This window comes from Scylla paramamosain, chromosome 27 (assembly GCF_035594125.1).
Source record: "Scylla paramamosain isolate STU-SP2022 chromosome 27, ASM3559412v1, whole genome shotgun sequence".
NCBI classification, from domain to species: domain Eukaryota; kingdom Metazoa; phylum Arthropoda; class Malacostraca; order Decapoda; family Portunidae; genus Scylla; species Scylla paramamosain.
The window spans coordinates 9,555,001-9,576,177 of NC_087177.1; the positions used below are offsets into that span (position 1 = coordinate 9,555,001).

General features: G+C 41.0%; 1 protein-coding gene across 8 annotated transcripts in view; it reads right to left on the bottom strand.

Annotated features, from left to right (window-relative positions):
• Positions 1-21,177, bottom strand: part of LOC135114156 (transcription factor SPT20 homolog) — a 177,024-nt gene that overhangs the window by 58,994 nt on the left and 96,853 nt on the right. For 7 of the 8 annotated variants that reach the window (XM_064029912.1, XM_064029907.1, XM_064029910.1 and 4 more), the window contains exons 3-4: positions 5,879-6,087; positions 4,781-4,909 (exon numbers count right to left, since the gene is read on the bottom strand). In XM_064029912.1, the coding sequence (XP_063885982.1) occupies positions 4,781-4,909; positions 5,879-6,087 (338 nt within the window). Of the gene's footprint in view, positions 1-2,892; positions 3,205-4,780; positions 4,910-5,878; positions 6,088-21,177 lie in introns of those variants that run through there. The other variant, XM_064029913.1, reaches the window with a different exon arrangement.

Below are 21,177 nucleotides of genomic sequence, written 5' to 3' on the forward strand. Positions count from 1 at the left end.
CTAACTAACTAACTAACTAACTAACTAACTAGCAATCTAAAGTAAATAACTAACAAACTGCATATGTATATTTATCTATTCGTCTACCTAAATAAATAAGTGAACAAACAATTAATTACTTAACTATCTAACTACATATGTATCTATCTATCTGTCTAATCACACATCTAACTAGCTATCGATCTATCCATCTATCTATCAAGCAGCACAGCACTATGGCAGACTGCTTGTTCTCTGTAGTCAAATTGATAGCCAATCATTAAAGTTATCCCTCGTAAATCTTCCCTCCCTTGCTTATCTATCATTCACCTTAGCATCTATTAACACTCCTTCACCTCATTCATTGTACATTTAACGATTTATCTGCTCATATCTTCCTCTAATTACTCATCGATTTCCTTTCATCTTCTTTGCAATTTATTATCTATCTATCTTTCTATCTATCTTTCCTATTGCTTGTATTGCTTCGTGAATCGTGTCGGACTGAGCATCACCCAAGCTATCCATCTTCCTACCCATCCAGCCATCCATCCACGCGCAGGTGTTACGTCTCCTCAAAACACACAGGTAACGAGAGGCAAACACGAAGACGCACTGCACCTGAGTCTTCCCGTGTGATTTACAGCTCAAGTAACGACCACGTGATGGCCACACGCCCTCAGGTGGCAGTGGCGATGCTGCTGGTAGTGATGGCTGTGGTGATGGTGGTGGTGACGAGAGGTGAGAGGCGCTAAGGTCCCACCGCTGATGAGTGCAGGGAATAAAAACGAGGCTGGAAAAATATGTGTTGAAAAAACGATCCGAACCTCACGGCAAAAATAGATGATCTTCCGTCCCTCACCTGCTCGTGCACGCCACAGGTAAAGGGAGCGTGACGGTGATTTACGAGTTTCTGCAGCGTTCATCCGCCTAAAAGTATGTACTGCCTCCTATCACTTCGTTTTTTATTTATTTATTTATTTTATTTTTTTATTTTTTTTATTTTTTTTATTTTTTGTGGAGGTGTTTATTGGGTGACTGTGGGAGGGGGGTGAAATATGAATTTGGTAGGTGAACTAAAAGCATTTCCTCTCCTCATCCTCTTTCTTCTTCACTTTTATTTTTTTTTTGTTTTCTATTCTTATTGTTCTTTTTTTTTTTATCCCATCTCTCATTTATTCTTTTTCCATCCCATCTAGCGTTTTCTTTACCCATCCTTTATGTATATTTTCTCTTTCTCGTCCTTCTTGTTATCTTCCTCACATTTATTCTTTTTTTCTTTCCATCTTATATTTTCTTTGCCTCCTTTCATCTATACTATCTTTTTCTTATCTTCTTTGTTATTTTTTGTTCATCCCATTCCATTCACTTTTCTTTTCATCCCATCTAGTGTTTTCTCCCCCCCTCCCGTCGGCCTCACCTCTACTCTCATCTCTCATACCCCTCTCATTATTTTTTTTCTTCATCTAGAATTTTCTCCATCTTCACATCCAGGTCCTTTTCTTTATTCCTCTTGCTCACTTTTTCCCCATCCAATCAAACATTTTACCCGTTCCCTTTCACCTTCTTTTTTCCTTTATTTCTCTAATTCATTTTTAATCTCGTTCCATCTACTTAACAAGTATTAATTCACAGTATATAACATATAAATCACTAAGACCACTCCACTGACTTTCCCACGCACTATCTCAAGTAATCACACTATCAATTAGGAAACTTTACGCTATCAACAATTAAGAGTAATGAAACGGCCACATAAGGCAAAACAGAAAGAGAAGCAGATGGCGAAATGAGACTGGATATTTTGCCAAGGTAACCTGGAATAGAATGACTGAAATAAGAGGAGCTTTGAGGAGGATAATATAAAAAAATCACAAAATAACCTAAGAATAGCCACGGAAGGCAGGACATACAGAGAGAGAATTAGAGAACTAAATGCAACCATAAGTTTTGCTGGGGTGACTAGGAATAGATGGACTGAGGTAAGTGGAAGCTTGGGGTAGATGGAGATGATGATAGTGACACGAATATTCCTTAAGCATAAGAAGAAATTAATCCACTTTCCATCTTTACTAAACTTCATCTTGTCTTCTTTATCAGTGAAACTCGAGAGTTATGTTTATTTATGGTAACTCAGGACAAATTCGTTACCTCACAACCTTGCTAACTTTGTTACGCCAAGAGTAAAATCAATTGGTTAGGTTAATGTGCCAAAGATACACACAGGAGAGAGAGGAGAGAAAAGAAAGGCTCGGTCACCTTGTCACTCTAAAAAATTAATCATAAGGTTAATAGTAAATGAATAAATGAAAATGAATATCAATACAAAGTTGAGCAACGACCAAAAAAAAAAAAAGTGGAGAGAAAAGAAATAGATTCTTGAAGTTGTCTTTCCTAAAGTCAAGCATAAATAACAAGAGAAGCAAATCAATGAATAAACAAAAATAGAAATAAAAAGTTTGGCCAATTTAGTCCCAGACATGTCTTGATACTCTCAACATTTATACTTACGATTATTTGCCTTGACTTACCATGTTGGAAATCTCAACCCATTCAGCACCCTACGGAGGTTCGAAAACCTCAACCAGTCACTTATCAATCAGTCATAATAGAATAACATATAACTACACACTTTATAACGAAAACGAATCACCCTTGACTTTATGAAATCCTATAGTAACATCTTAAATATAATAAAATCTATATCTTTGATTTAAAAGATTAAGAATACGAAGGGCTGCAAATCTTTAGAGGTCCAAATGCATGAGGGAGATTTAGAATACACGCAGATAAGGGAAGAGCAAACAGGAGACACATGATGCCAATAAAGGAGAGGAGATGAATCACACGAATCAAACTTGCAATGACTGGAGAGGAGCAAGGAAGGGGATGAGGGGACTAGAACACGTTGCACTACGAGTGACACTAATCAAGATGAAGGAGGGATAGGTGTGTCATCACATAACAATGGAATCTGGTGGATTGGATACAAAAAAAAAAAAAGTAAATAAGGAATCTAAAAAAATCCAAGTGGCTCTGGAAACTTAGAAAATGACAATATAGTTTCTTTCTTTCATGCATATCCATCGTTACCGTGCGGTTTTATAGTAATTAAATCCATGCGAGAGATGCGTTTATGTATTAACTGTTCCCATGGCCACACTAGACGGTAATACTCTACCTTACTGTTTGCTATAAGATGTCAAACCTTACCTCCTTCAACCACTGAAACAGATACACGGCATACATTAGACAAGTGGGGCAAAAAAATATGGAGCTATGTGGAATATACTAGTTATGCATTAAATTTGGAAACACAGAATTCTATCTTCGTTTTCTTGCATGCACTGGAGAACACGTTTTCTGTGAGCAGCGGCGTGGTTTGCAATGCGTAACTACAACACGAGTACCAACCAACACTAGCTCACCGTGCTAAGGCCACTAGTGCGACCATCCCCAGTAGAACAAAAACATCAAAAAATTGTCACCTGTGCTGCATAAACAGTAAAAAAAAAATAAAAAATAAAAATAATAATAATAATAATGATAATAATAATAATAATAATAATAATAATTTGTCATATAGTAACTTGTATGCAAGCCACTCTTTCGTGTGTGTGTGTGTGTGTGTGTGTGTGTGTGTGTGTGTGTGTGTGTGTGTGTGTGTGACTATATTTTTTACATGACTATCTTCGATGATTTATCTGGTTTAATTTCGTCGATTTTTCCACAGTTCTGGTGCAGTTTCTGTGGTTTAATTTATTAATGTATTCATGCTTGGACCACTCAGTAATTTTATGAATGTATTTAATTTGCATGTTTGTGGTCAATAATATAGCTATCTCTCTATTGATCTGTGTGTGTGTGTGTGTGTGTGTGTGTGTGTGTGTGTGTGTGTGTGTGGGAACCCTATCCATGAATTTATTGTCATCTATTTTCCCTATACTATGATACACTAACTTAATCTCCCACAACATACGTACTGCTGCCGAAACACCTGTGATTTCATCCTGCCTCCTAAATGCCAAGCTTGATGTCTGGCGGCCGTTACGTATGTATAATTTGCATGCGCTTACCGTTCCTCTTAATGCACTAAGAGCTTGATAAACGAAGCGCCTTCACGTGCATTCCTATACTTGTATATTACGGAGCTTAAAAGATCTGATTCCACTACCAGTATGTTCATTCAGCCATGTAAGAAAGTGAACAATACATAGTTTATTATAAGTGATTGATATAAAAAGGATCTTCACATACATTCCAATAATTGTAACTTATGCAGCCTTACTGTAAGATCTAACTGTTCTACCAGTACATTCATTCAGCCATGTAAAAATAAATAATAACTGGTCTACTTCAAGTGACTGCAAAACGGAGGATCTTCACGTACACATTCCTACACATATAAATGACAGCATACATGATCTACTAGTACACCAATTTTGTCATAAAAAAGAAACAAATGAAAATCACTGATATACGAGGCAATTTCACATACATTCTACAACTTATGAATATAACGCTGACTAAAGAACCTGAATCAGCTGCATACGAGCACAATGATTCAGCCACATCAAAAGCGACGAGGTAAATAAATGGAAATCAGCTGAGAGGCCTCGGGGTCCTCAGTTCACGGAGTCAAAGGATAACGCTCGGTCGGTCAGCCTCAGTCCCTTCCCAGAGCAGCAAAAAAAGAAAAAAAAAAAGAAAAAAAGAAAAAAAAAGCTGACGACGACGCCGACGAACATCAAAGCCCATCGCCCATTAAACGCACGTAAAAAACAAGGTAAAGGTTACTCACGAGCTAAGCTTTTCCTGCGCAGTTTGGAGACGCGGCGGACGAGGGCGGGACCAGCATTGGAAAGCATCCGGGAGAGTCTTCGCATGGGGGGCACCTTCTGCTTCTCTTTGGCCTCCTCCCCCGCCTCCCCTGATGGATAAAGAAAGACAGGTGTCAGAATTGGGGGCTGTGAGGGCGGAGGTTTCTTCTTCATCTTGTTGCCTACTCTTAGCTTCTGTTGTTGTGATGGAGAAGTATGGTGAGGAGTGTGGGGAACTGTTCAGAAGTAGGGGAGAAGTTTGGGGTTTGATGTGGGATGGTTGTAGTGTTGTGGGGGTTGTTCTGTCCTGCTTATCTGTAAATAGATGTTTATGTTGCTGTAGTAGTAGTAGTAGTAGTAGTAGTAGTGATAGGTAGAATGATTAAATGATGTAACTAGTCACAGAGAAAAAGGAAAATATTATTGCTACTTACATAGAGAAGAATCAGCAGGGATTGTGGGAGGAAAATACGAGGAAGAGTAAGGTACTAAAGCTTTCGGAGAGGTACCGAGATGGGATGGGATGGTATGGCAGTATACTATGATGCAGTCACGTGAATTACCGGCCTCTCTTACACACACATAATGTTTCTCCTGTCTTTCTTTTCCCTAATGCCTTAGTCTCTCAAGGAATGGCCATGAACACACAGCCTTCATTCCGTTCTCTTCCCAGTCATTTATTTAACATCCAGACATCACTTGTCATTTGCACTCTATATTTCACATCACTGCTATATAGCCAGCCTACTTCTTCTGGATATGTCTATGGCACGAGGAGAGACGTACGTGGAGGAAAATTTGTGTTTTTTGGTGATGAAAATAAATGGTGATAATTATGTTCCAGCATATCCTCAGCCTACTGGTCTTCTTTTTTATGCTTTATTGTTTTTATCTTCATACGTCCTCCACACCCACAAGCACATTCTCTCTCTCTCTCTCTCTCTCTCTCTCTCTCTCTCTCTCTCTCCACATTCCATTTCCTGGTATCTAATCTTCATTCATGCTCAACTTATATTTCTTATACATAATTCCGAACAGAATTATTTAGCAGTAGCAGCAGCAGCAGCAGCAGCACTCACCTTCCTTGATAGGCAAGTGGACGGGGGGATGGACAGAGCTCCGCCGCCTGTTCTTGTTCCCCCGTCGTGACTCCCTGCGTGACGTGCGGCGGGAGAGCTGCCTCCTGGGCCCCCCCGCCACACTGCTGCGCCGTCCCCTCGCCGGCCCCGACATGGAGCCCCCCGCCGCGCCGCCACGACTTCGCTGCCGCACCAACAAGGGAATGCCACTGTAAAGAAAGGAAAGACGAAGGGGGTGAGTTAGGTTCTCTCTTATTCCTGAAGGAGACGCTGACGAAGATCAATGTTTCGATTGTGTGTGTGTGTGTGTGTGTGTGTGTGTGTGTGTTATTGGTCGTTATTGATATTGTTACTACTGCTTATGATGTTGTTTTTGCCTCTTTTTTTTGTTGTTGTTGTTGTTGTAGGTGATGATGGTAGTATTGGTGATGGTTATGATGGCAATACGGTGGTGTTGATTATAAAGTAGTAGTAGTAATAGAAGCAGTAGTTTCTGTTGTTGCTTAAGGTGTTTGTGTCGAGTGAAGTAAGACAAAGGTTGCATAGTAAATTAACACACATAATTACATACTGCATTCTTCTCTCTCTCTCTCTCTCTCTCTCTCTCTCTCTTACCCGGCAGTAACAATTTTCCTCGCAAGTTCTTTTAATATTTCCTTGATACTCCGAAGCGTCCCTCCCAAGCTACTCTTCCCCTTCCCAGTGCCACTTCCTCCACCTCCTGCTGGTGCTGCTGCTGCTCCTCCTCCTCCCCCACCTCCTCCTCCTCCTCCTCTTCCTCTTCCTCCTCCATCTCCTCCTCCTCCTCCTCTTGCCCCTCCTTCCGCGCCCTGCCCCGCCTCCCCACCACGCTCCACCTCTCTATCACTGCTCTCAACATTGGAGTTCTGCTTAGAAGTCTGTTTTTCACTTTTCTGTAAGTTTAGTTAGACGATAAGAGTCATAGTGGGAAAAAAGTGTGTGTTTATGTATCTACAGAGTGATTGTCTACGTACTTGTGTAACTGTCTACATGTCTACAGTCTATTTATCTGTTTGGCTTCTGCAACTACGACTGTTAATCTATCTACTGTAGCTACTTATCTATTTTATCTGTCTATCTATGTCTATGTCTACTTTTGTATTTGGTTATGATGATTTATCTAGCAGTATCTTATAATTCATCTATTTGTCTACCTGTCTGTCTATTTTATCTCTATACTTATCTATGTATGTATCTATCTATCTATCCATCCGTCTATCAGTAATTCTACTTAACTATCTAACCATATCAGCAATCGCTTTGTTTCAATCAACTCATCCAAATCACTCCTCCATTAACTTGCGCACTCCCTTAAAGCAAGGCATGAAGGAGATGGATAATTCTCGAGGCAAATACACACTGGGAGAGTATTACTGTTGACTCAATATCTGCTTATGTTTTATTTCATAACGGAGGAGCCTCGCGGGACGGGAAGCCTTGCCAGCTACGGGTCGGCGCAAAGGGGGTCAATATTTGTATCAATGATTCAAACGCCGGAGGTGAGCGACGAAGCTCACCTGAGAAATGCCAAGGCTTCGCAGGGACCTTTGAGAGTGCCGTGTGCTTGTGTCATGGTGCAGGGGCGGGGAGGGAGGGAAGGAGGGAAGGAGGAAAGGGTGACACTAAACGAGGCAGTAATGTAAATCCGGGTTCGCCATTAGAATTCCTCTTGGTGTTTCTAATATACCACAGAGTCCGTAGCTCACAGTCTTGCTCTACACCGTGCTTTTATTCTCTGTTTTGTCCTCTATGATACTGGGTTTGCTTCATTAACCTCACTATTTGGTTTTCATATTTTCATTCCTCGTCGCCGTGTAGAGAATAATGTTTTTCCGGTGGCATCACTCTTCCTTCTGCGCCTCGCCTCGCATCCTGACGGGACAGGCGGAGGTAACGAGGCGCGACGTGACATTCCGAGACTCTCCAATGATTTTCCGAGGCTATCACGCATTCATATGAGAGGAAGTAACCGGAAGCCACCTCGCCGTCCTCACGAAGCACTCACTTCACTCGAAACCATTGCAAGTCAACATTGACATTACGAGTAGAGCGTCGGAACTCGGTGAAGATCAGTAGAGAGCACATATCGATTTCTAGGTGCAGTACATTCTTTAACTTTTCTAAGGTCACTGATGCGAGATGGTTGGTTGTTCGCTGGTAGTAAATCACCCAGAAGAATCTCGCTAGTAGTTTTACTTATTTTTTCTAAACATATTTCTTCACTAATGTGTAGGTATCTATTTCCGCACGTGCGACATGATATGTTCTTCTAAACATTTATCGTTACTATGGTGTTTGGTTCCTTTACAGCACAAAACAATTATCTCCACAAGTGGAAAACAATGCGTCTTTCTAAGCATTTCCTTTAATGAGGTGGTGGTGCGTGTTGTTCCATTCACAATATAAACCAGGTATCTCAGAGCAGATGGTGTTAAGATTCTCTCACATTACACAACAAACATATCCCGTGCAAAGCAAATACGTCATTCTATAAATTTCTGAGTTATCAGCAATTATTTCAGATATTTCAGGGCAGATGGTGTTAGATCACTTCACAGTACACAACAAGCATCTCCACACGTGCAAAACAAATATATCTTTCTAAACATTTTCCTTTATCGAGGCGACACGTGTCCCATTCACAAGATAGAGCAGGTATTCCCACAGGTGCGGAAAGAGGCGTCCTTTACAGTCACCAAGTCCCGAGGCGGAGGTGGACTCACGAGTGTATGGGGCGGCGGGGAGGAGGCAGAGGCAGAGGGGTGAAGCACGGTGGGAGCTACAGGGAGGACGTGTGTGAAGGGGTGGTCGACTGCAGGGGCGGCAGAGGAGTATGGGGAGAAGTGGTGCTGGTGGGGAGCGGCGGCAGGACTGGGGAGGACTGGGAAGACATCTGGGCGTTGGAGACGGAGGGGAGGGAGCTGGGCATAGGGATTGTGGAGCCCGACAGTGGGGGGAGGACGGAGTGTGTATATGGAGGAGGAGTGGAGGGCCGCTGTGGAAGGCGGTGGGGAGACACAGGGGAGGAAGCCTGGGATCGAGTGGGAATAGAGATTTGGATTGTCGGAGAGATAGTGGAGCCTGTGGAGAAGGCTGAGTGGAGGGAAGGAGACGAGAGGGTTGTGTGAAGACGTCGGCTTGGCGTTGTCGTAGGGGGAAGAGGCGGGGGTGTCTGGGTATGGTTTGGCGCGGGCGGTGACAAGGTGTGAGAGGACACTGTTAACTGCGGGGGCTGCGTGGTCTGAGAAGGACTGAGGGAATGAGAGTGAGGATGAAGGGGATAGGGGAGGGGAGTACGGGAGGGTTTGCGGGGATGCGACATGAGCTACAGTGAAGGGAGAGGAAGGCGAGGAGGATGAGGAAGAGGAGACGTGGGGAGACGAGCGGTCAGAGAAAGGCATCGGCCAGCACTGCCTCTGCCTGTGCTGTCTTGCCTCGCGTCACCAATGACATTTTACCTTGGATTCGTGGTGAGCAAGGCCACGCACACTTCCACACACACACTTCCACACACACACACACACACACACACACACACACACACACACACACACACACACGGAAGAGAAATAATCATACTCAAAGTAAAGCGTCACGTAAGGGAACTCATGAATAAAACATCACACATCGGCCCAGTGAAAGGAAGGCTACACTTGCACTTCCTTCCTCTACTGTGAGTTTAGCGGTTGCTTTGGGGTCAGCAGAGAGGCAAAGTATACGAGAACACGAAAGTTAAGGAATCTGGACCACGACCTTGCTACAGGTACCTCGTGTTGGGAGAAGGAATTACAAGGCTTCTTCATTCTTTAGATGCTTTTTCCGTCTTTCTTGTAAGGAGACTTAGACTCCCTTCCTTTCTTTATTCCCTAGATACCTTCTTCCTTCATAGCTATGGGGAGAGAGAATTTAGACTCCCTTCCTTCTTTTCTTCCTTTCCTCCTTCCTTCCTTCTATTTATTCTCTCTTTTTTCATATATTAAGGAAAAGACGTTTAAACTTCCCTTTCTTTTACCTCACTCGCTACTCTTCTTACCTCCTTTCTTTGCTAGGAGAAAAACTTAACCCTTTTTTTCAGTCTATTTTATCCTTTCTTCATCTATGGGGAGAGGCAGATGTACATTTACCCTTTCCCCTTCCGTCGCCCCCATCCTCCCTCCATTCCTCTCATCGCCCAATCTGTGAAAAGGCCAACACAACAGACTAGTCTACTCCCTTCCTCACCAAACTCTTACGTAAATTATGAGAGAGACAGATTCTCACATCTTTCCCAGTCTTTTAGATACAGGAAAACTCTTCGTACTCAATTCCCTCTAAAGAGAAAAGATTGTACTACTCGTTCTCAACTTCCTTCTGTAACTCTTTCAGTAGTTAGGTTAAGATAAAGGTGAATGTTAGCGAATGTTGGCCCTTATTCTGTCTTTCTCAGTCTTATACGTACAGAAAAATTCTTCGTACTTAGCTCGCTCTACGATGAAAAGGTTATACTACTCTGCTTCCTTCTCTGACTCTGCCAACAGTGACTTTAACACTAGAGGACGAAAGCAAGTAAGCGATTATTGATCTGTCTGAAACACTGAATCTACGCAGAAGCTTGAAATATAACTCAGGTGACAGTAAAATACGAAGCTTTTTGTCACTTTTGACGCTGATTCGATGAAATATTCAGCAGCCGCAGCGTTTTAAATCAGTTTGAAAGGTGCACTTGAATTAGTAAACAGGATTTCGTTAGTTATTCCTCCCGAAGAAAACGAGTGAGGAAGGTGAGCGAGAGAAACTGTAGAGGAGAAAGGGTAACATAGCTATTTTTAAAACGCTGACTAAGGGAATACCACAACGCACTCGGTGAAGTAGCACACATGTCACCTTCTAGCCTATTCCCAATCAACACATCCAAGTAACAGAGGATGATGAATGAGAGAAAATGCAGAGGAGAAAAGAGTGATATAACTTTTTTTTTTAACTACACGACCACTGCAATGAACTTCGTGAACTATCGCACATATTACGTTCTAAGCCACTACATAACCTGAACACCAGAAAAACTGCATAAGAAAACAGTAATATAGCTATTACAGTGACTACAAAACTACTACAATAAACCTGATTTACAAGCCCACATATTTATCAACTCATTCACTCATAATTATTCCCCGAAGACAAAATTAAACTTCCAGGTGTCATGAATGATGTGGTAAGGCAGCTAATAAGTTGCCACGAGGGAGCGGATATCAGTTTGCGAGAATGATACTGTGATTTTGTATTATTATATTCATTTATGTATTTTATCAATGTAAGAGGGGACAAGGACAACAAAAAGGGTGAAAAAAGGGGGGGAAAAGAAAACGGGGAAAAAAAAAACTGAAGATACAAGTTCCAAAAGAGAATAGTCCAAAAAAAGAATATCAAGAATTACGAGAAGTCTCTTGGCTGTAGACGGCGTGTTTGCCGCCCTCTTATCAACACCTTCAAGTTATTATTCTCCCTACGGACATTATCAAGCTTACACGTCCTATGAATTATGTGTGTCTCTTGCACTGAGCTTAAATATTTCCAACTGATATATTGTTTTCTCGCTCCTCACTCTTCACTTCTTCCCTCCTTCGTCCATTCACACCTTCATTCACTCATTCATCTCAACCATTTACATGTTCATAGTCGCACATTCAGTCACTCACTCCTTCCCTCGCTTATTCACTTATTCACTCACTCATATATCTCAACTATTATTTTACTTTCTCATACTCACTTTGGGCATTATTGGAATAAATTAATCCTACTAAATTCCAGACAATATTATTTTATAGGTAATAATAAGATACTTGTTAAAATCGTGATATGTACAGTGAAGAGATCAACAGTGAAATAAAAAAAAAATGTAATTAATCTAGGCCTAACATTACCTACACATCCTTCAAAGACAACCTCTAATGTTACTTCAATATTATCCTTCCATTTTATTATTACTAACTGATAAATTACTCACTTATCAACACAAGTAATTATTCTCACCAAGGACATAAAAGAAGCATCAGCGTCTTAGGATATTATGAACTAGTGTCTCAAAATTTATCAAGAGGAGGCAGGCAGACAGTTTCTTGGCATCTGGTCACAAGGCAGCTCTGTTACTGAGTGAATGATCTTTACATAGGGTTGATAAGGAGGGTAGTAAAGAGAAAAATATATATGGACACTTTCACTTCCCTAATGGATATATTTTTTTACTTGTGTAATGTATAATATTTCCCAATTTTTAGCTCGTGAAAGAGGCTGGAAGGGGGGACAAAAGAGGAAAAAAAGACTGCTGAATGTCACTCTAGTAGAAAATAAATAAATAAATAAATAAACATGCCAAAAATACAGGCCAATCTAGTTCTGGAGATGTCCCAACACTGTATATAAAGGAAACACAAATGGGAAGAGAGAGACAGACAGGAAGACAGTCAGGCAGAAATACAGATAAGAATGCAGACAGGCAGACAGACAAATTAATTTCGTTCCTTAAGATTATATAAATGTTTAATGAAGCAGACAATTTTTTTTTTTTCTTTTTGGGCAATAAAATAAACATTCTAATCTCTATTCCTCTCTGATCCTCTTGCTCCTCTTTGCTTCATGTCCTCACACACACCACAAGGGGCATTAATAGTCATTTTACTCTTCCTCCTCTTTCTCTTTACTCTCTCCTCTCTTTCCCTTCCCTCAGTTCTTATCCTCATTCTCTCTTTCCTCTCTTCCTCGATTACTCACTACATTGTTTTTCCTCATTCCATTCCATGTTTCGTTCTTTCTGTCTTTCTTTTCTTACTCTTCATCTCTGTATGTTCGATCATATACTCACATTTCTCTTATCCTCTGCTTATATCCTTATAATTTTCTGTATTAAATTAATCATGTACATTCGTTATTATCATTATTATCACTACCACTACCACCATCACCATCACCACCACCACCACCACCACCACCACCATCATCATCATCACATCTCATTCCTTCCCTCATTTGCCCATTTAGTCACTCATTCATCTCAACCATTTCCTCTAACCAAAATTTACTCTCCCACTCAATAACTCACTCATACTCACTCACTCAGTCATTCATAGATATTTCATAATATAAAACAAACTCATCTTTCTTCTTTATTCCCTTAAGTATAATTTGCACACATTCCCGTCAGGTGGCGCGGCAGGTGAGGCGGCGGTAATTGGACTCTTTAAAGGCAGAGTCAGCTGGGGACTGATTTTTATTTTTCCTTCATTTAACCACGGAGAATTTCATTAAGAGGCGTGGTTTCCTCCTGCCAGGTACGCACGCAGCTGGCCCGCCGATTAGCAGTAAGTGAGAGAGTGGAGGCTCAGACTGATTCGCCCTCCAGATTGGCAGGCAGGCAGGCAGCAATTACTGAAGGGCTAAATTTAGAGCAAAAACAAAATGAACAAATATAGAAATACACACATATATAAACAAATAAGTAAATAAATGAATAAATAAATAAATAAATGAAAAAATATATAGATAAATGGATATATAAAATTAGATAAATACAAAATAGATAAATAAATAAACGAGTGAAATATGTAAAGAAATAACAAAGAGATTGAAAAAGAAACACACAAACACTTTAGATTCTCTCTCTCTCTCTCTCTCTCTCTCTCTCTCTCTCTCTCTCTCTCTCTCTCTCTCTCTCTCTCTCTCTCTCTCTCTCTCTCTCTCTCTCTCTCTCTCTCTCTCTCTCTCTCACGGAAGTTATAAAGGCTAGTGTGTTCCTTCAGCTGCAGAATGAGATCGGTAGATGTTGAGAGCTAAAAGTCATAATTTTTCTCTCACTTGGTACTTTATGGGGTCTGATTGCTTATCTGGAAGAATTAAATGACGCTTATGACTCCGATACGTGATTTTCAATCCTTTTATTGCTCTGGCTTCTCCTTAAACTTGATAAAATGTAGCGGAAGTTTTAGTGTGTAATTTTGAAAGATGTCATCATTTTAGTGTTCTAGCTTGTCCTCAATCTCGATAAAATGTAGAGAAAGTTTAGGGGACAATTTTAAAAGACGCCACCCTTTTACTCTTATGGCTCTTCCTCAATCCCCATCGATCTTGATAACTTGTGGGAAAAGTTTTAAGGCATAACTATGAAACTGATCACTGACAACAGGAGTGATCGAGTTGTTTGAGTCTTTTGGTACATGTAGTTTTATTGTCACTCAGGAATATTGTCTAATTACTCAAGTGACGCAACAAGTGTCATGGGGTAAGAGATAGAAGCGTGGTACATCACATATGCAGGGTATGGGTTTGTTATAAAATGCATAAATGTTTGATACTAGAAAAAAAAAAAAAAAAGACATGACCGGTGTCTCTCCTCCCTGTAAACAGAATCATATCCTTTCTAAATCATAACAAAAAGTTTTAGTCATGGTTATATTTTATTATTATTATTATTATTATTATTATTATTATTATTATTATTACTTTTTGCCGACTCTTCTAGTTTCCCCTAATAGTCACTTAACCTCTCCACCTCCAGCTACGTTCTATTGTTTCATCTTTTTTACTTCACTGAAAGGAGGAGGAGCTGCTGCAGAAGGTTTCGCTGAAGTGGAGCTCCCTGGGGCAATATGTACTTTCCCGGCTTCTGAGTAACGAATACCGCTGCCGTGTCAAGAGCCCTCCCGTCTATAGATCGAGGGCATTATGAACGTGTACACATCGTAAACAGTAATAATTTTTCGTCAGCAGTTTGTCGGGAACTGAAGGAAGGAAGGAGGAGGAGGAGGAGGAGGAGGAGGAGAAGGAGGAGGAGAAAGAGGCTCGTTAGAAAAAAGTATTACCTAGCGTGTATTCATTCCTTATGTTAACTAGGGTAAGTGCTAAGAATAATGCTGCAGTGCTTCTCTTAAGTGCTTGTTATATGGAACGAGGTCTCACAAACACACAGACACATCTGTCAATCGTTACGGAATGACCTGAGTTATGCTGCAAAAGTGAACTAGGTTTTGTCAGTAAGGGGTCTCTCTCTCTCTCTCTCTCTCTCTCTCTCTCTCTCTCTCTCTCTCTCTCTCTCTCTCTCTCTCTCTCTCTCTCTCTCTCTCTCTCTCTCTCTCTCCATCAAGCGAATCACAAACACCAGTGAGGAGTGTCATGAGGGCTGCTGGCGACACTATGGCAGGTGCGCTGACCCCAAAACTCACCCTGTGTACGCCCGTGACTTCACCGCGACGAGGGAGGTGAGCAACGAGATCAGACTTGACTTGCGGCACTTCAATACTCAAATGCGCATCTTACACTGCTCACGATGCTGTCCGGTAGAAAAATAAAGGTCGTGGAGGATCATAAGACACATCAAGGTGATCTACAAGTCTCTGGCATATTCTGTAATACGTATTCGTCAAAGCTTGTAAATTGCGGTGATGTAGAAAACTGTTGGAGAGAAAGGAAGTCAATGCACGTAAAATAAGGTAATTTGATAGAGAAAAGAGGGCTTAAATAAAATCGTGTAAAAATCGTTGAATAATTCAGAAAATAAAACACCCAGCTAGAAAAATGTAGAGATAAAATGAAAGAATACGCACGTGAATTGATACAGAAATAGAAAATAAAGCTGGCTAAAGTAAAATGTCACTGAAGAAATTAGTTATAGAAAAAAAATAATGAAATGTGGAATACCGTAAACTAATTCAGATAAAAGCACCTGTCCTGAAAACATATGAACAAAAAAAAAAAAAGGTGAAATAAGATAACTAAAAAAAAAATGAAATAGCACAGAGAAAATACTAAGAAAAATAATTAAATGCGTAAATTCGTAAAATAATTCAGTAAAGGAAAAAAAAAAGTGAAAGAAAAAAAACTGAAGAATACTGGCCATATTATTTCCCCAGGGCATTGAGTCACTGCCAATTGTCAAATCTTGATGAGTTGTGTTTCCTATAATTAATTTCCCGAGAGCGTTAACCGCTGAAAAGACGCGGAACCGGAGCACACACTAATCACCTTTTCCTTCCCTGGAGACCCGATACAAGCCTGTGATTGTGAGGCAGTGGCGGAGGGAGAGGGGGGAGAGGAAGCGTCCTGCGGCAAAGACCTCGACGAGCAAGTTACGTAATGGTGCGTGGTGTCTCTGTATTTTGTTTATGTAAGATTATTATGAAATTTTGGTCTTGACTTTATATTGTAAAGCTATGGTCAACAAACTACTACTACTACTACTACTACTACTACTACTACTACTGCTACTACTACTATTACTACTATCATTATTACAACTGTTTCGTAATGTACAGTCAATTACAATCCATCCTCTCCGTAAAATATAAGTAATCATCTTGACGTGTTCGGTATTTCAATTTAATTAAAAAAAATAATAATAAAAAAAGATAGGCATACACAGACGGAGAATAAATAATAGTGAAAAAACACTGAAGAATACAGTATAGGAGTAAAGTTGCCGAGGTTTATAATAGTATTCTTTTTCAGTATTTTTTTTTCTATTTACTTATATGTTTTTTTATTTAATTTTACTCCCGAAGGACAACAAACACTCCTGCTATCAGAACGAAATACAGTACCCTTCATCGGGCATTACGGAATACCAGACATGTTCAGAGCGATTCCTTGTTTCCCGGGACCGCATTTCAGGTCTCACTATTAAATGCGTGGGTAGCATAACACAGAGTAACCACCGAATGTTTTACTTTCTACTCAGGAAACAAGGAACCTCATTGACCTCATCGGATTTTGGAAGTTTCAACATTGGGGCGTTCTTATTATCCGATGAGCGGGAGAAGAAAAAATAATAGTAATAATAACAAGAACAAGAACAAGAACAACAAGAACAAGAAAAACAAGAACAAGAAGGAGAAGAAGAAGGGAAGTATATATGGTGAGGAAAGTGCTGGAGATAGATCTACCCGGAGAAGAAAGGGAGGGAGGTATAAGAGAAGATTTATGAATGCAGTGAAAGAAAACGTGCTTGTAATAGGTATGACTGAGTAGGATGCACACCAGAAGCCCGCCAGAGAGCGCTGGAGAGTGTTGATCCGCTCGCTATGCTCACCAGTAACGGGAGATGCCAAGAGAAGAAAATGAAAATCAGGTGGTGGTGGTAGTAGTAGTAGTAGTAGTAGTAGTAGTAGTAGTAGTAGTAGTAGTAGTAGTAGTAGTAGTAGTAGTAGTAGTAGTAGTAGTAGTAGTAGTAGTAGTAGTAGTAGTAGTAGTAGTAGTAGTAGTAGTAGTAGTAGTAGTAGTAGTAGTAGTACGCATGGATCACTTTTAAGGAATAAATATATATACATTAACAAATAGATATACATAGATGCACAAAATACTGATAGATAAACAGGCAGGTTGTGTTAGACTGACATGATTCTCTCTCTCTCTCTCTCTCTCTCTCTCTCTCTCTCTCTCTCTCTCTCTCTCTCTCTCTCTCTCTCTCTCTCTCTCTCTCTCTCTCTCTCTCTCTCTCTCTCTCTCTCTCTCTCTCTCTCTCTCTCTCTCTCTCTCTCTCTCTCTCTCTCTCTCTCTCTCATCCCCAATCTCCGGACTGTAACAAATACTAGTCATTCCTGATGTCTCCCTGGCTGGTCTGGACAGCGCCAAGGGAAAATAACATTTAGAGTCCCAGCGTTGCGTCTCTCTCAGGAAAAGTAAGAATGGGCGAGGCGGAATGTGATGTGTATAAGTATAACTGATGAAGATGTGGTAGGCCAGGGTATGGTGAGTTATGGCAGCGTTGGAAGAGACATAGAGGTATACCTGGTGTGGGTAAGAGGCGGCGAAACATGGTAGGTTATGGCGAATTATGGCAGGGTAAAACAAAAGAGACATAGATGCATAACTGGTATAAGGAAATGAAATGACAAGGGTGGATGAGGCAAAAATAAGAGACTTTAAGAATCGAGGAGGGACTGAGAAAAATGGGGACATGTTGGGCGACTGGTTATAGATAGCACATATGTAAATGTGTTTGTAGGTATGGTTTAGGAGAAGCTGGGGCAGGATAGGAAGTGGCACATACAGATAGCAGGAGTGAGAAAATTAAATGCAAGGGTGGATGAGGCATAAATAGGAGAGTTTTAAAGAAATGGGGACTGAAAAAAATGGTGAAGACATGTAGGGGAACTGGCTGGGTTTGGAAGAAGTTGGAGTAACGTGGGGATGGCGTGGGGCAAAGGGACAGGTTGTGGTGGGGAGTTGAGGCAGTGTAGTGGTCAGTGGGGAGTTGTGGGGGGGTTTAGGGAGGGAATGAGGCAGGACAGGTAGGTCTGACCGGATTATTTACCATTCCCCTCCTCTCCCTTAAATATTTCTTCCAGCACGACCGCGGAAGGAAAGGGAATTAAGCGAGGAGGAAGGAAAAGAAAAACAAACCAGGAGAGAGAGAGAGAGAGAGAGAGAGAGAGAGAGAGAGAGAGAGAGAGAGAGAGAGAGAGAGAGAGAGAGAGAGAGAGAGAGAGAGAGAGAGAGAGAGAATGACGAGATAAGGAAGAAAAAGAGAGACAGGATAAAAAAGAACTTGGGAGCGAAAAGATAGAGGGAGGAAAGGAATATATAAAATAAAAATAGGAGGATGATAACGAAGAGAAAGGCTAGAAAATTAACGCCACCACTATATGAATAATGGTAATAATAAGAAGAATGACAATATATAAGACGACAGAGCTACCCACCCCACAATCATCACAATTATAACTACAAGTGTCACCATCACATTTCTTCCTCAAATGCAGGAAGGAGACAAGACCACGAGAAGAGCAAACAAAAACGAAAAGTAACAAAGACAGAGACCAGTAAAGCTGCCACTCTTACAAAAGTAAAACACGAAAAAGTCAGGCACCGTGGCTGTAATTAATAAGTTCACACGCAGTTATGAGAGGAGCGAGTAAAAAAACTTGCAGAAACTCCACAAAGAGACATGAGGAAGGAGCGGAGCAGAACGAGCGACCTGAGAAGACGAGAAGGGGACCCGAGAGGCGAACCAAGAGGCGACGTCACTGAGGCGAATGCAAGTCCCGAGTGTCCGTGGGCGGGTGGGAGATTGAGAGCCTTGACGTAGACTCTGAGAAGGCAAAGGACGTGTGAAGAGGCAAAAAGAACGAGCCAAGTTTATTCCTAAGGATGACACGAGAGTTATAATGGAACACGAGAAATTTGGAGAGGCTGAGAACTGCTAACAAATAAAACAAAAACAAAAACGAAAAAAAACACAAATGCACACACACACACACACACACAAAGAAAAAAAAGAAAGAACATATAAAACATTGATAATTACAAATGACTAGGGAAGGCGAGGTTCAGAAAGGGACGCCTAAAAGATGACTAAAGAAGTGAGTTAGTGAAATAAAAAGGAGGAGGAAAGGGAGAGGAAAACACAGGCTATTTTTATGACTGTTCACAAGGAAGGACCAGAAATGGGGGAAGGGAATGGGAGATTATACAAAACGCTTATGAGAGAGAGAGAGAGAGAGAGAGAGAGAGAGAGAGAGAGAGAGAGAGAGAGAGAGAGAGAGAGAGAGAGAGAGAGAGAGAGAGAGAGAGAGAAAGAAAACACCAACAAGGGAAACGAGGCTGAATAAAGACGATGAATCATTAAAACAAAGAACTCGGGAGGGAAAAAAGAAAGGATAAAAAGGAGGAAAACTTACACGAGGAGGTAAAGGGAAGGAAAAAAATAGTAAAGTAAAAGAAAAAAAAAAAGGCAAAAAGTTAAGCTCACCGGATTGTGGCCACGGAATTAAAGGCGAGAGAAACTTTTCAAACAAGTTCCTGATTGGATGAAAGACGCCTTGTACAGCCAATGATGAAAGGAGGAGGGAACCAAAGCAGAGACGATAAGGGAAGCATGTAAACCGCTGGATAAAGGAAACAAGGAGGGCTGGGAAGAATGTGACTGGGGGGAGAACGGATAAAGGAGTGGAAGAACTGAAGAAGGAATGTTTTGATGGAGAAGCCACGGCAGGAGAAAATTGTTATGGGAGGATTTGTGAAGGAAGACGAAGAAGTGGAAGGCAAGAGAGGAGTTAAAAGCAAGCAGATACCACTACAGGAGTCCATCAATACTACACCACCACCACCACCACCTCATAAGCTTATCCCAGGGTTCATGACTCGATACAATTCCCTCATGACTCAACTCTCATAACTTGCACCCTCCCACATTCTTCCTTCCTCATACCTCCCCTTCCTGACCTACCTACTTATCTTTCATCTTCCTCTCTTCTTACCTCTTCCCCTCTTTCTTCCCCTCTTGCGTCTCACCCTCCGTTCCTTTCTTCTCTCCACTCCTCTTACCCTTCGTTCTTTTCTCTCTCCATCCTTTCTCTCCTCTAGACACACCCAGCTGTCGGTAAAGAGTAAAATAGAAGCAGAAAAAATAAAAATGGGTAAGAAAAACAGGAGAAAACTTGATACGCTTTGCAACCTCGCACTTGACAAAAAGTAAAAAATAAAGTACAAAAAAGAAAAAAGAGAAAAAAGTAGCAAAGACCTGCTTTCTTTCTTTATCTAACTCGTGTGTTTTTCTCTTTGGTTTATTTATTTTTTTTCTAATTGGTTATTCCGTTTGGCTTTCGCTGTTTACTCTCTCTCTCTCTCTCTCTCTCTCTCTCTCTCTCTCTCTCTCTCTCTCTCTCTCTCTCTCTCTCTCTCTCTCTCTCTCTCTCTCTCTCTCTCTCTCTCTCTCTCTCTCTCTCTACGTTATCCTTACCAAAGCAGATCAGTACATACAACGCTAAACACTCCACGTGAAAAATAAATAAATAAATAAATAAATAAATAAAAAACAGAGCAAAACATACAAATAGCTGTATAAATGCACATGTATATAACAGGGTCGGTGGGAAACATGAGAGAGACAGCGAGAGGATTGAAATTTATAGACAGCTGTTACCTGAAAAAATATAGGACACGCAACTACAAGATAGACGTTCATAAATATCAAGGAAACGGCAGGTATTATGAAAAAAAAAAGACTTCATTTTTTACTTCACCAGATTGTTTTCTTGATTTATCTGATCATTTTGGCAACTGATCTGGTCTTGGCGGTCACCTTCCCTCCCTTTGCCTACCTACTCATCCCTCCATGCCACCCTGGTCTCCTCCAATAACCTTCCCTTTCAACACGTCTCCCCTTCCCTCGTTTCCTCACCCTTCAACATCTAATTCTGGCGTTTACCTTCCTTCCTTTTACCTACACATTTACTCCTCCCTGTCATTCAAACTTTTCCTCACACAAACCTTACAATCCATTTCAAGGAGTTTCCCTTTCTCCTCTGCATTTC